Source organism: Jaculus jaculus, chromosome 9, assembly GCF_020740685.1.
Source record: "Jaculus jaculus isolate mJacJac1 chromosome 9, mJacJac1.mat.Y.cur, whole genome shotgun sequence".
Lineage (NCBI taxonomy): Eukaryota > Metazoa > Chordata > Mammalia > Rodentia > Dipodidae > Jaculus > Jaculus jaculus.
This window is the reverse complement of record NC_059110.1, coordinates 99,085,659-99,100,898: the sequence shown is the minus strand read 5'-3', so window position 1 is coordinate 99,100,898 and position 15,240 is coordinate 99,085,659. Positions and strand designations below refer to the sequence as shown.

Below are 15,240 nucleotides of genomic sequence, written 5' to 3'. Positions count from 1 at the left end.
GGTTTTGTACACACCAATAATGAGCTTGCTGAGAAAGAAATTCGGAGAGCCAAGCTTGCAATGCCAACCCTTGGGAGGTAGAGGCAGCAAAGTTACTTCCCTCTTGGTCATCCTAGACTGCCTATTGTGTTCAAGGCCAGTTTGGGATACATGAGACCTTGTCTCACAAAAACAAAACAAAGCAAAACAAAAAAATGCAGAGTTCAAGGACTGCTTGAGTTACAAAATGAGTTATAGGTCAGTCAGCTTGAGTAATGTGATGAGACCCTGTGTCAAAGGTTTAAAAGGAAGGCTGGGCATGTGGCTCTGTGAGTAGAGTACCCTGAGTTTAATTCCTAATAACATATAAACCAGGCATGGTGACACGCGACTGTAATCCTAGCACTTGGGAGGTAGAGGTAGGAGAATCAGAACACAAGCTCATCCTCACCTACGTCCTGGGCTACATGAGACCCAGTTTCAGAAAGAAAAAAAAACATTGCCAAGCATGGTGGGGCACACCTTTAAATCCCAGTACTTGGGAGGCAAAGGTAGGAGGATTGCTTTGAGTAAGGCCACCCTGAGACTACATAGTGAATTCCAGGTCAGCCTAGACTACAGCAAGATTCTACCTTGAAAAACCAAAATACATAAATAAATAAAGTTTAAAAATTGGTGGGTCTGTAGCTCAGAGGTAGAGTGCTTGTGATGGATTTGAACTCTGGTACTGTGAAAAAAAATCAGAAAGATTAAAATAAAAAGCTTTGGTACTTGAAATGTTTGTTTTGATATATTTCTGTAGGATAGACCGAAATTCTAATAATCCAACAGTGTTGGATAAAATTCTTGCCATATTACTTAGAACTTACATAGAAACAGGCAATCCCTTGCAGTTAGTCATGGTACCTAGCTTGCAAATTGCTTTTTCCTAAATTATCATATTTCATTTTCACAACCACCCAAGGCAGGAATGAATTCCAGATCAGCCTGGACCCTACCTCGAAACCCCTCTCACTCCAAGGAAAAAACAAAGAAAAATGAAAAGTCACAGGAATAGTGGCATGTGGAGGCAACAGGACAGGGACTCCGCCTTCAGCTGTAGCCACATGCTTCATCTGTTCTAGTGGGGTGTGCTGGTGTCATATCGGCTGTAGGTGGAGGAAGGTGGGGGCAGAGAAATGCAGCAGAGGTTGAGAAGTGTGGGGCACAGCTTGTCAGGTGCTTGGGCGTTGTTGGAGAAGGTACAGCTGGAGGGAACTGAAGGGCTGGGTCCCTATCGCTGTTCTGGGCAAGGGCCCTTGAATAAGCCTCATGGGCCTCTTCCCCGGGTCATCACCCACTGCCTCATGCTCTTTGGCTACATTTAGACTTTGGGGACTAGAAGTGTTAAGTGTAGCGTGGCTCATGGGGTACAGTGTGTAAGAACAATGCGTTGTGACTTTACTGAGCAGAAGCTTCCTCTGTGCTAAACACAATGCTGCTGTTTGAGAACCCGCAGGAAGCAGCAGTGCTAACCCGGGTGTATTATCTCTTTTTCCTTTTCCTTTTGTTCAAGGTAGGGTCTCGCTCTAGCCAAGGCTGACCTGGACCTCACTCTGCAGTCTCACCATGGCCTTGAACTAACTCATAAAGATCCTCCTACTGTGCCTCCCAAGGGCTGGGATTAAAGGTGTGCACCACCACTCCCAGCTCTTTTCTTTTTTACTTTTATTTGCAAGCAGAGGGAGACAGAAGAGAGGGAGGTGAGGAATGGGAACACCAGGGTCTCTAGCCACTTCAAACGAACTCCAGATGTATGCACCATCTTGTGCATCTGGCTTTAAGTAGATACTGGGGAATTGAACTAGAGCCTTTAGGCTTTTCAGACAAGTGCCCTAACCACTGGGTCATCTCTCCAGCCCCAGTACTGTGTTTCTTCAGCTGAGGCTCCACTGCTCAATCACAGCTAAGCCACTTGAACTCTCTGAACTGTCTCCTCATTGCTAAATAAGGACATCAACTATGTCCCAGGGGTTTTGTGAGGATCAAATGAGATAATGGATGTCAAAGCCTGTTGTCAACTTGCAAAATACAATTCACAAGAACAAGACTTCCAGACAACGTAAGATAATATTAGCTTACCCTCAGTGTTACCGACTTGTCTCTTTTACATACACAGAGAAATCTGATGTCAAATCAGGGAGGGGCCTGGTCTGAGAGCTAAGTAGCAGGCTGCAGAAAGACAAGAGTAACCAAGTAGTGGCCACAGCAAGAGCAAGCAAGGCCCCAGTCCCCAAACCTGCCGGGCCCGGTCTAGGCTGGGGCCCTTGCCAGCTCATCACTGTTATTCTGAAACCAGAACACCTCGACCTTGCTCTGTCAGCTGTCAGTCATCACAAGTATCACTTGGCTCCCCAGTTTCTGAGATCCTCACCTCACAGCACTTAGTAGGCAGAGTAGAAAATGAGGAAAAAGCCGGGCAAACACCTTTAGTCCCAGAACACAGAAGGAAGAGGTAGAAGGATCCCTGTGAGTTTTGAGGCCAGCCTGGGGCTACAGAGTGAGTTCCAGGACAGCCTGGGCTAGAGTGAGACACCACCTTGAGAAAAACATTCCCCCCTCCCAAAACTAGTAATAGGCAGGCAAAGAGAAAGCAGCAGCAGCCAGGTTGCTGTTTCCAGCTGTCTGTCTGAGTTGTCGGTCCTGTTGCACTGCAGAAGAGCCTTGTCCCTGAGAAGGAGCAAAATCATGAGCAAAAGACCAAGAGGAGCAGGCCTCGAGGTGCACAACTGCGATCCCAGCAACTCGGGAAGTGAAGGTAGTCGATCACCAGCCTGGGTACAGAGTGAGTTGTGAGTTCAAGACCAGTCTGCAACTTACTGAAACTCTCACCCAAAACAAACTAGCCGGGCGTGGTGGCACGTGCCTTTAATCCCAGCACTCGGGAATTAGAAGAGGATCACCATGAGTTCAAGGCCACCCTGAGACTACATAGTGAATTCCAGGTCAGCCTGGGCTAGTGAGACCCTACCTCAAACCCTGCCCCCCCCCAAAAAAAAGTATTCTAAAAAGTGTATGCACGGGGGGGGGGGGGGCCTGGAGAGATGGCTCAGTGGTTAAGGCACTTGCCTGTGAAGCCTAAGGACCTGAGTTCAATTCTCCAGTACCCACATGAAACCAGATGCACAAAGTGGCCCATGTGTCTGAAGTTCGTTTGCAGTGGCTGGAGGCCCTGATGTATCCATTCTCTATCAGCTTCTTTCTCTCGCCCTCAAAAAAAAATTAAAAAAAAGAACGGGGCTAAACTTTGACAGGCAGAGGCCTTGCAGATGCAGGCAGCAGTACCAGTGCTTAAGGATCCCCCTGTGCACAGGTGTGCAAGTACACACGCACTCACTCTCAGAGAGCTTGGAGCCAAAATGCCATCATAGCATCTGGATGGACTTCAGCATCGGACTTCCTGTCTGGGTGCTAAGTGGGTAGCACATGTAGTAGCTGGACAAGGCAAGAGTAGGAAGAAGCTTCCATGTGGAGGGAGCGGCAACAAGCCCCCTCCTCCGTGACCACCAGCGCCTGTGTCTTTCACTTCCTGCAAGGCTGGCAGTTGGGGCCCAGCTAAGTGTGGGACTGAGCAGCCCATGTGTGGTTATTTGTGCAGACTCCTCTTGCTTCCCCTCCCCACAACTGTTTCCATTCTCACCAAGCAGCCACGTCCGGGTCAGACACACAGGACAGCAGCTGGGGCTTTCCAAGGGACTTTTGAGAAAGCCAGTGAAAGTTTAGGCCTTGGCTGCACAGTCTAGGCACTCTTGCGGAACCCTACTTCTTCCCTCCAGGAAGTAAGTTCTATCCTAGCTGGGCTGCAACAGCTACTGATCAAAGCCCCTTTCTAACGGATATTCAACAAGTGCTCTTTTAGTTGGCTGGCTATGGTAAACCTAGAAAAACTGTTTGGAATTAGGGTTAACAACCCACCCGCAGTTTGAAGGTACCAGTGAAATTGGAAACTGGTTCTAGTTTCAGGACCGGTGAACGTAAGCAGCCTGGCCAGCCCCAGCTTTCCCCTCCCTCCCATGGGCCTGAAAAGAGAGGGGAGGACGGGGAGGACACCACAGTCAGCATCTCTTCCGGCTCACACTCCCACACAGGTGATGTGAAGCTGACTCACTAGCAACACCAGGTGGTTACAGAACACAAGCCTGCCGCAGGCACCTATGCAGTGTGTTCTTTCTTTTTCTTTTTGGTTTTTTGAAGTAGAGTCATGCTCTAGCCCCAAATGGCCTGGAACTCACTCTGTAGTTTCAAGCTGGCCTCAAACTCACAGCAATCTTCCTACCTCTGCCTCTGAGTGCTGAAATTAAAGCATGTGCCATCATGCCTGGCTGTGTATTGCCTTTTGAGGTCAGGTCTTGCTATGTGGTCCACACTGGTCCTTGAGTTGTCCCCTTTCCTTGGCTTCTTGAATGTTAAAATTACAGACATGCGCCGCCACACCCAGCCGTTTTATAAGACTTCTTAAAGGATATTCACGTTGTTTCATTTCTGATCACAATCCTGAGGTAAACCAGCAAGGTGAATGGGATTGATTTGCTGTTTAATGTTACAGATGGAAAACTTGAGAGTAACCAAAATGGGGTTACTAACAGGATTCTGTGATGTAAGTAACTGTGACTATAAGGTGACTTTATTCTAAAACAAAAACAACTTGGCCAGTAGCCATTATCCAAGGCCCCTCCTAGGCCACAGAAGGGCTCACTTCCCACGGAAGAACAGATAACCCAAACCAAGATCTAACAGTGACCTTCTTAACTGAAGGACTCCAGTTAAAGGAACAGGAAATGTGGGAGTTTGGCTAAGGTAGAGGACTAGCAATTAAAAGGAGCTAAGGAAGAAAAAGAAGCCTCAAGATTCCTTCACAGGAGTGCTATGCCCAGTCCAGAGGACAGGATACTGGACTACCGATCAGAGGTAGCCACACCTCAGGCAGCAGACCTTATAGTGAGACTCCAGAAAGCCTTCAACTTGCAACCCCAAAGACGGGCCAAAGGAAGAAGGGCCTCTGCTGAGTTGGCAGTGTTTACAAGGCCAGCAATCCCTTACTGTAAAAGGGCGAGAGAGGCAAAGAATGCATCACAGCTTTAAGATCTTCCCAGGGGTTCATGTTTATTGGCATTTGATCCAAAGTCATGCCCATGGGCAAAGGCACAGCCCTGGGCACAGGGAGGAAAATCTCTTGTCCATTTAGTCTGAAAATCCAACCCAAACCCTTCCACTTCCACCTGCAGTGCACAAAAAGTGAAATGGCCCAAGGAGATGATGTGCTGCTTTCTCAGCTGTCTGCCAAAGCTCTGAGCTTGAGGGCAGGAGGTGTGAAGTTCTGCCCGTGCAGTTCCTTCCAGAAGACAAGCAGAGGCAGGAAGTGGAGAGCCAAAGTGCCACAGCCCTGCATCTCACTAGGTCTTTATAGCTGTGTCTCTGGATTTGTATGCCACTCCTCGGCTTTTCAGCTCCCGCACGATTCCTGTAGCAGGAAGAAAAACAGTTCCATGAGGGAATATTCACAAGGATAAGGCAGGCCCTCATTTGCCACCTTCAAGTAGGATTTTAAGCAAACTTGAGTTCCTAGACTTCTTATCAAAGCCTTGTGTGGTTGCCTTGTGATCGCTGAAGATCCAGCCAAGTGTCTGGCAGTTACCCAGGTTGAGAAGAAAAAGTGGAACTCATACAATTTCCAAAACAAGGATTCTTGAGCTAGAGAGATGGCTCAGCAGTTAAGGCACTTACTTGCCTGCAAAGCCTAAGGACCCAAGCTTGATTCCTTAGTATTCACATAAAGCCAGACGCACTAAGTGGTGCACGTATCTGGAGTTCTTTTGCAGTGGCAAGAAGGCCCTGGTGTGCCCATCCTCTCTCAAATAAATAAATGAACAAACATAAGGATCCTTGAGCCAGGCGTGGTGGCACACTCCTTTAATCCCAGCACTTGGGAGGCTGAAGTAGAAAAAACCCTTTAGTTTGAGCCAGCCTGAGACTACATAGTGAATTCTAAGTCCAGGTCAGCCTAGAGAGCAAGACTCTACTCCCCCCCCCCCCAAAAAAAAAAAACCAACCAACCAAGGATTCTAGCTGGGTGTAGTGGTATACACCATTAATTCCAGCACTCAAGTTATTTAACTTCTCTGTACCTTACTTCCCTCATCTGTAAAATGTATAAATTCATGAAGTCGTGAGGATTGGCATTAATTCATAGAAGACTGGCTTTCTAAAGTCCTGTTAAGTCAGAGAATGTTAGCTGCTATAATTAGTACCTTGGGGCAGGCGACCAGTGACCGACACCGCATACACACCTGGCTTAAAGTTACCTGAGAACGAAGAGAATACAATAGCAGTGTGTTAAGACTGAAGACCAAATGGAGGCTTAGGCCACAAATGAAAAGAAGCACTATAACTCCAAGGGAAAACCCATTACTTACCTTGGCCACAGGGCCCAGGGCTTGGCTTGCTTTTCTATAACTCCATCTTTCCCACCCCGTTACATACCTCTGCTACACCTGAGGCTCAGAGCCAATATGGCACAGATCAGGATAAGGAGGCTGGGAGACACTTACTGACTCGCTGCCACTTAGAGACCCAGCTGTCTTCTGGACTCATCATTGCAATGATTCTAGGGAGGGAAAAGACAGAGGTCGGTCAGCCTGAGCCTACTCTGCTGTAGAGAAGGAAGAATGAGAGACCTGCTCAGCAAACCAAACAGTTCTACGAGAGGAATCCTAGAATAAAGTCAGATATTGGGTCTCAACTGGAAACCTGGTAAACAGTTCTAATGCAGGAAGCAGCTGACTCAAAGTTATGACTAACTAAGAGGTTTTCCTTCTTATGTCCTTGGATTGTCAATAAATTCAATTACTACTCACAAAAGATTATTTCCCCAGGCTCAAAAATGTAGCCTGCAGTGGGTTTGGGAGATGGCTCAGGGTTTGTTAAAGGCTTGCAAAACCTGCTGGCCCAGGGTTTGATTCCCCAGTACCCATGTAAAGCCACACACACAAAGTGGCATATGTATTTAGAGTACATTTGCAGTGGCAAGAGGTCCTGGTACTGCTGATATTCTCTCTCAAATATAACAAAAAGTATTTTTAAAAAATTAGCCAGGGGCTGGAAATGGCTTAGTGTTTAAGGTGCTTGCCTGCAATGCCATAGGACCCAAGTTCAATTCCCCAGTACCAACGTAAAGGCAGCTGCACAAGAGGGCACATGTGTTTGTTTGCAGTAGCTACAGGCTCTAGTGTACCCATTCTGTCTTTCTCAAATAATAAATTTTTAAAAATATGTCTTTAATTCTAGTGCTCAGGAGGCAGAGGTAGGAGGATCACACTGAGTTTGAGGCCAGCTTGGGCTAGAATATGACCCTACCTCAGGGGGAAAAAAAAAATTGAACGTGCAGATGGATTTAGCAGTGGATAGCCAGTACTGGTTACAACCAGGAGCAGCCTGGAGCCTAGTGCAAAGGGGAAAAATCAAAATAAGTGTTCCTTGGGGCTGGGGAATGGCTACTGAGAATACTCACTCAACAAGAGGACCTGAGTTCAATCAAGCCCCAGCCCCAGGCCAGTCATGGTCATATATTTAGGAAACTCTAGTACTGAGGGGGGCAGACAGGAAAATCACTGAAGGTTGCTGACTGGTAAATGGCAACTTTAGGTTCAGCCAGAGACTCTGTCTCAAGGAAGTAAGTCAGATGAGCAATGGAGGGAGCCACATAACATCTTCCTCTGGTTCCCACATGTGAGCAGAGGGCACACACATTTACAGATACATGTGCATTCACCACACATACTACACATTCACCAAAACTCTAGAATGTATTTATTTAACCTATTTATCTGTGTGTGTAAATATGTTTGTATATGGTGCATGCATGTCACAGTGCACATGCGAAGGCCAGAGGACAACTTTGAGGTAGCTGGCCACTGCTAATGAATACCAATGTAGCTGGCCATAGGCTTCGGACTCTCCTGTCCCCACTGTCATAGGTGCACTGGGATCACAGACACAGGCATCGCTTTGCTTTTGTCTCTGGCTTTATATGTGTGCTGGGAGGATCAAACTCAGGTCAGAAAGCTTTGTAAACAAGTGCCTTTAACCTCTGAGCCGTTGCCCCAGCTCCCGCTCCCCTCCCCCAAGTTAAAGCACTCTTCTAACGTGCTGTATAGATGGAGACCTGACAGACTTTCACCAGTAAGATGGGACTCAGGCTGAGCTAATACACAAAAGACACTCAGTAGGTTCTAAGTAAGTGTTATTTCTTCTTATTCCAATAGTCCTTTCCCAGTTACATTCAATTCTAGGCAAAAGAAAGTTTATTTAAGGTCTAGGAAGATACTCTCTTGAGCGAGGTAATCAGCATCAGGTGCTCTCAGAAGCTACAGAGTGTGAGTGTGTGTATAGATAGATAGATCGATAGGTAGGTAGATGGGGGAGTGCACGGGGGGGGGGGGGGAGAATGAATATGAGTTGGTGTGCTAGGCCCTCCATCCACTGCAATTGAACTCATGCACCACCTTGTGCACATGCACGACCCTGCGTCCGGCTAACATAGGATCTGTGGAGTCGATTGCTAAGCCATTTCTCCAGCCCAAGGTTATTTTTGGTATTCATCCATTTAATCAGATGCCTGCTGGCTACTGTGTCCTAGGGCTGCACTAGGAACTGACATTTGTGAATTGCCTCCACTGTGTCCACTTCCTTGGCCACAGTCTTGGATTCTCTTTCCATTCAAATCCTGTTTTGAGAATGGACCCACTTTCCAGCAGTGACAAGGTGATGGTAACCTAGGATAGGCACATATGAAGGTCATCCTCCCATCATGACTATATTTTTTGTCCTCATAATCTATCCTTTTATATAGTCCCTGGTACTCAACAAATTTAGTCTAAACATAATTCTCACTGTTCTCCAAACATACCCTGGCTTTCCCCACCTCACACTTTTACTCCAGTCACTCCCTTCTACTTGAAATGTTCCTTCTACCTCACCTCAGCTTCCTCAAAATTTCTATAATTGTAGCCAAGCAAGTTAAAAGTCTGCCTCAAGCCACAGAGCATGCTCAATCAGCCTGGGGAAACTTAGTAAGATCCTGCTTCAGAACATAAAAGTAGCTGGGCGTGGTGGCACAGGCCTTTACTGCCAGCACCTAGGATGAAGAGGTAGGAGGACTGCCATGAGTTTGAAACCAGCCTGGGACTAGAATGAATGCTAAGTCAGCCTCGGCTAGGATGAGACCCTATCTCAAAAACAAACAAAAACTAAACTAAAATAAAAAGTAGAGCTGGTGCCAGGCATGGTGGTAGGAGGATCGCTGTGAGCCTGAGGCCACTCTGGGAATACATATTGAATTCCAGGTCAGCCTGGGCTAGAGCAAGACCCTACTTCAAAAAACCAAAATAAATAAGTTAGTAATAAATAAAAATAAAAAGTAGAGTTGGGTGTGGTAACTCATGCTTATAATCTCAACACTTGGGAGGCTGAGGAAGAAGAACCACCATTAGGTCAAGGACAGCATAGTCTGCACAATGAATTCATGAGAGCCTAGGCTATAGAATAAGACCCTGTCTCTAAAATAAGTAAATCAAAAGTCTGGGGAGTGGGCTCAGTAAATAAAGCTTGTCACACAAGCATGGGAGCACCAGAATTTCGATCCCCAGCATCCAGGTAAGTGCCAGGTAGGCATGGTGGCCTGCCTGTAATCCCAGCATTCAGGGCATCAAGGTCCTTTGGCTTTGCAGACAAGTGCCTTAACTGCTAAGCCATCTCTCCAGTCCCTCAGCTGTTTTTAAAAATTATTTTACTTTCTGGTTTTTTGAAGTATGGTCTCAATCTAATGCAGGCTGACCAGGAAATCACTCTAAAGCCAGAGGCTCACCTCAACCAACAAACCTACCTCAGCATTCAGAGTGCTGTGTACCACCAATGTTTTCTTTTTAAGTATTTATTTATGGCCAGGTGTGGTGGTGCGTGCCTTTAAACCCAACACAGGGGAGGCAGAGGTAGGAGGACTGCTGTGAGTTCGAGGCCATCCTGAGAACCTGAGACTACATAATTCCAGGTCAGTCTGGGCTAGAGTAAGACCCTACCTTGAAAAAACAAAATAAATAAATAAATAAATAAATAAAATAAAATAACTACACACACACACACACACAGAGAGAGAGAGAGAGAGAGAGAGAGAGAGAGAGAGAGGGAGGGATGGATGGATAGATATTGAGAGCAGGCAGAGACAGACAGAATGGGCATACCAGAGCCTCTAGACACTGCAAATGAACTCCACATGCATGTACCACCTTGTGCATCTAGCTTATATGGGTACTAGGGAATTGAACCTGGGCCCGTAGGCTTCGCAGGCAAGCACCTTAACCACTAAGCCATCTCTCTATCCCTTTCCCTTTTTTATTTTTAATTTTTATTTTTTTGGTTTTTCAAGGTAGGGTCTCACTCTGGCTCAGGCTGACCTGAAATTCACTCTGTGGTCTCAGGGTGCCCTCGAACTCTCAGCGATCCTCCTACCTCTGCCTCCTGAGTGCTGGGACTAAAGGCGTGTGCCACCAAGCCCGGCTCCCTTCCCTTTTTTAAAGATAATGTCTCTTGTAGCCTAGGCTAGCACTGGAACTTGATTATCTTGCTTCTACCTCGAAAGTGCTGGGATTACAGGCCTTGAGCCACCACACTCAGCTAAGACCATCAGTTTTGAGGCAAGTCTATCACTACTGTATCTTCCCTTCACTTTCTTTTGGTTTTTAATTTTATTTTATGCATTGTAGTGGTTTGATTCAGATGTCCCTCATAAATTTAGTTGTTCTGAATGTTAGGTTCCCAGGTGATGGAGATTTGGGAATTAATACCTTCTGGAGGCAGTGTATTGTTGGGAGCGGGCTTATGGGTATTATAGCCAGTTTCCCCATGCCAGTGTTTGGCACACTCTCCTGTTGCTATTGTCCACCTTATGTTTGTTGGCCAGAGGGTGATGTCCACCCTCTGCTCATGCCATCGTGGAGCTCCCCTCGAGCCTATAAGTCAGAATAAACCTCTTTTGCCCACAAGCTGCTCTTGGTTGGGTGATTTCTACCAGCAATGCAAACCTGACTGCAACATGCATGTACATGAAGGGGCAAACCTGGGTCTTTTTGTTAATATTCTGTTTGCATTTATTTACTTGAGAGAGGTAGAAAGAGGGGAGGTTGAGAGAAAATGGATATACCATGGTTTCTAGCCACTATACACTGCCCCACCTTGTGCAGGAATTGAACCTGGGTTCTTTGGCATTGCAGGCAAGTATTTTAACCTCTAAGCCATCTCTCTAGCCCAGGATCTTTTGCCACTGCAAATGAATGTCAGATGCCTACAGCACTTTACATCTGGCTTTACATGGATGCTGGGGGAATTGAACCTGGAACAACAGGCTTTGCAAGCAATCATCTTTAACCTCTAAGCAATCTCCACAGACCCACTTTCCTTTATTTTCAAAAAGTACATTCAGGCATTCAACATTTTTGGAGGAGTACTAGGAATTACAACTAGGGCTCAAGCCAGGTGTGGTGGCAGATACCTTTAATCCCAGCATTTGAGAGGCAAAGGTAGGAGGATTGCTGTGAATTTAAGGCCACCCTGAGACTGCACAGTGAATTCCAAGTCAGTCTGTCTGGGCTAGAGCAAGACCCTACCTCAATAAACCAAAAAAAAAAAAAAAAGAAAAAAGAGAGAGAGAGAAAGAAAAAAACCTACAAAAACTAGGGCTCTGTGCATGGTCATTACACATTCTATCATTACACATTCTACCACACAACATTATGCCCAGCCCTTCAACATTTATTAAGTACCTACCACCTCCCAAGTTCTGTTCTAGGTAGTTGTACACAAGATAAACAGTCTCTACTAGCAGTGAGCTGACAGTGCAGTGAGGTACTGTTTAGTGGAAATAAAAGGATACATCAATTCAAATTTTCTCCTAGCCATTTTCAAAAATAGCAACAAAAAGATGAAATACTAGTACTTAATTTAACCCAATAAACATGAAACACTCATTCTAATATCTAATACAAAATTAAGATCATAATCCTAGCACTCGGGAGGCAGAGGTAGGAGGATCGCCATGAGTTCAAGGCCACCCTGAGATTCCATAGTGAATTCCAGGTCAGCCTGGGCTAGAGTGAGACCCTACCTCGAAAAAAAAGATCATCTGGGCATAGTGGCTCAAGCATTTAATCCCAACACACTCATTCATTCAGGACACTTAGGTAAGAGGATTGTCATGAGTTCAAAGCGAGCCTGGACTACAGAGTAGTTATCGGTCAGCCAGGGCTAGGATGAGACCCTGCCTCACACATTGAAAGTATTAAGTGGGGGGCTGAAGGGCTGGCTTAGTGGATAAGGCACTTGCCAGCAAAGCCTAAGGACCCAGGTTTGATTCTCCAGATTCCATGTAAGCCAGATGCACAAGCATCTGGAGTTCGTTTGCAGTGGCTAGAGGCCCTGGTGTGCTCATTCTCTATCTCTCTCTTTTCTTCACTCCCTAATAAATAAATAAAATAAAAATATTTTTTTAAAGTATTAAGTAGGGGCTGAAGAGATGACTTAGTGGTTAAGGTGCTTGCCTGCAAAGCCAAAGGACCCAGGTTCAACTCCCCAGTAACATGCAAGCCGGATGCTTAAGGGGACACATGCATCTGGAGGTCGTTAGCAGAGGATGGAGGCCCTGGCACAACCATTCTTCCCTCACCCCCTGCCTATTTTTCTCTCTCTCTCAAATAAATAAAGACAAATAAAATATTAAAGAAATAAACTCTAAAAAGTAAGTAAAGTAGTAAGTATTAAGATTATTTGATATTCTTTTTTCTCATATTAAGTATTTGAATCGTGTGTATATTTTATGCCTAAAGAATATCCTATAGCCGGGCGTGGTGGCGCACGCCTTTAATCCCAGCACTCGGGAGGCAGAGGTAGGAGGATTGCCGTGAGTTCAAGGCCACCCTGAGACTACATAGTGAATTCCAGGTCAGCCTGAGCCAGAGTGAGACCCTGCCTCGAAAAACAAAACAAAAAAAAAAAAGAATATCCTGGGCTGGAGAGATGGCTCAGTGGTTAAGGCACTTGCCTACGAAGCCAAAAGACCTAAGTTTGACTCCCTAGCACTCACATAAAGCCAGAAGCACAAGGTGGTACATGAGTCTGGAGTTTGTGTGCAGTGGTTACAGGCCTTGGCATGCCCATTCACTCCCTCTCTCCAATAAGGAAGAATATATTTAAGCATGTGTATATATTTTCATGTATGTGTGAATGGGCCACACAGATCTGAGGGCAAACACAGGGTGTCCTGTCCCTCCATCCTGCTTGAGACAGTCTCCCTTTTTCATTTTTGTGTTTTTGCCACTTTGCTTCATGTACAGCAATCTACCTGGCTCGTGAGCTCCTGGATTCTTCTAGCTTTGCCTCCCATGGCCACTATGTGTGTTGGGATTACAGACACCATGTGCCACTTTGTAACCATCTTTACATGGATGCTGAGGAATTGAACCCTGGCCAGCATGCTTGCAAGCAAGTGCCTTTAAAGCTGAGCCATCTTCTCTTCTCCCCCTAAAGATATCTCAATTTGAACTAGCCACATGTCAAGGGCTCAACAATGCTATATGAGGCTTGTGGTTTCTAGAGTGCATCCATTGGACTTGCAGATCTCAAAATAACTACTGATACCAACTAGCATTATGATCTAAAAAAAAGTCTGTCTCTGCCGGTATTGGTGGCGCACGCCTTTAATCCTAGCACTTGGGAGGCAGAAGTAGGAAGATCGCCATGAGTCCAAGGCCACTCTGAGACTACATAGTGAAATTCCAGGTCAGCCTGGGCTAGAGGGAGACCCTACTTCAAGAAGCGGGGGGGAGGGAGGGAGAGAGAGAGAGAGAGAAGCATGTCCCGTCGACTTATTGAGTAGGGGCAAGAAAATGCAGAAGTGAATGGACTCTGAAGGGCTTACCCATCAAAAGATGAACTGGTGCAATCATATACCATCTCTCTGTTACCCTTCATCTGCAGGTATGCGTCACAATTGTCACAACCATCATATTCAAACTGGTCTATAGTCTGAGGAGGGAAAACAAAGCCGAAAGAGGATGTGCATGAACAAAGCTTTCTCAGTATTTCAGGGCAGTAACCGTCTCGGCTCTCTGTGTGGCCTGTGTTTCAACATCCACCGCTCCCCCAAACTCCAATCCTAAAGTCCATACTTCTTTGTCTCATCACAGGTGCCGTTTCACGTTCTTCCTTTAGTGTCCTCTCCAACCGCTCTCAGCTGCAGACTCCCACCCTCCCGATTCCCACGGGGAGCCAAGGAAAAGCTGAGGACTCAAAGGCACGTACGGCTTGCAGACCAGCTCGCGTCGCTCACCTGAGCGACGGCTTCCTTCGGCCTCCCGCTCCGCGGGTTACCGCCAGAGTCGCGGATCTTTCTTCTCTCCTCCGCCCGCTTCCTCCCATCCCGCCTCCCCGATCGCTCCTACACCGGGCCCCCGACACACACCTTCACCAGCGAGCACAGCAAGCAAGCCCGCAGATGCCGCAGATCCTTCGGCACCGTCTCCAGAGCCATCTTTCCCGCAGCCCCGGAACGAGACCAGCAGATGCGGCCGCACCCTCCACAGCCGCCGGAAGTAAACAGTCCGTTACCCAGAATGCCCGGCACTTCCGGTACCCGGCTTCCTCTTCCGGTGCGGGGAGACCCCTCCCCGCCTGCGGAGATGGTTTTTCCCGCCGGCCGCGGAGGCGGCGCCAAGGCAGCCACCTGGGCCTCGGGCCTGCTACCTGGGCCCCGGCGGCCCGGAGGCGGAGCTGCAGATGGGCGGGTGGGGGCGGACGGGGCGACGGCGCCTGCGCGGGACGCTGGGACCAGGCCATTTGATGGAAACTGCTGGTTCCAGGCCGTGGGCTCCTTAAGAAGGTTCCCAACGAGAACCTAGATTCTTTTTTTCTATTTAAATTTTGTAAAGCAAAAATTATATATATAATGTGTGTGTGTATATATATATACACACAAATACACATATATATACACAAATACATATCTATTTTTTATTTACTTATTTGTGGAAGAGAATGGGTGCGCCATGGTCTTTAGCCACTGCAAACTCCAGACACATCTGCCACTTTATGAATCTGACTTTACGTGGGTACTGGGGAATCGAAGTGAGAGTCCTTAGGCTTTGCAGGCAAGCGCGTTAACTACTGAGCAATCTCTCC

The 15,240-nt window shown here is 46.8% G+C and overlaps 1 protein-coding gene across 1 annotated transcript; it reads right to left on the bottom strand.

Moving 5' to 3' along the window:
• Positions 1 to 5,095: 5,095 nt before the first annotated feature.
• Supt4h1 (SPT4 homolog, DSIF elongation factor subunit) lies at positions 5,096 to 14,682 on the bottom strand. Its single transcript, XM_004669960.2, has 5 exons — positions 14,525 to 14,682; positions 13,982 to 14,088; positions 6,567 to 6,622; positions 6,267 to 6,320; positions 5,096 to 5,479 (listed from the first exon to the last, which is right to left on the bottom strand). The coding sequence occupies exons 1-5, from the start codon at positions 14,591 to 14,593 to the stop codon at positions 5,412 to 5,414; spliced, it is 354 nt and encodes a 117-aa protein (XP_004670017.1). The 5' UTR covers positions 14,594 to 14,682; the 3' UTR covers positions 5,096 to 5,411.
• Between the last annotated feature and the right edge of the window lie 558 nt (positions 14,683 to 15,240).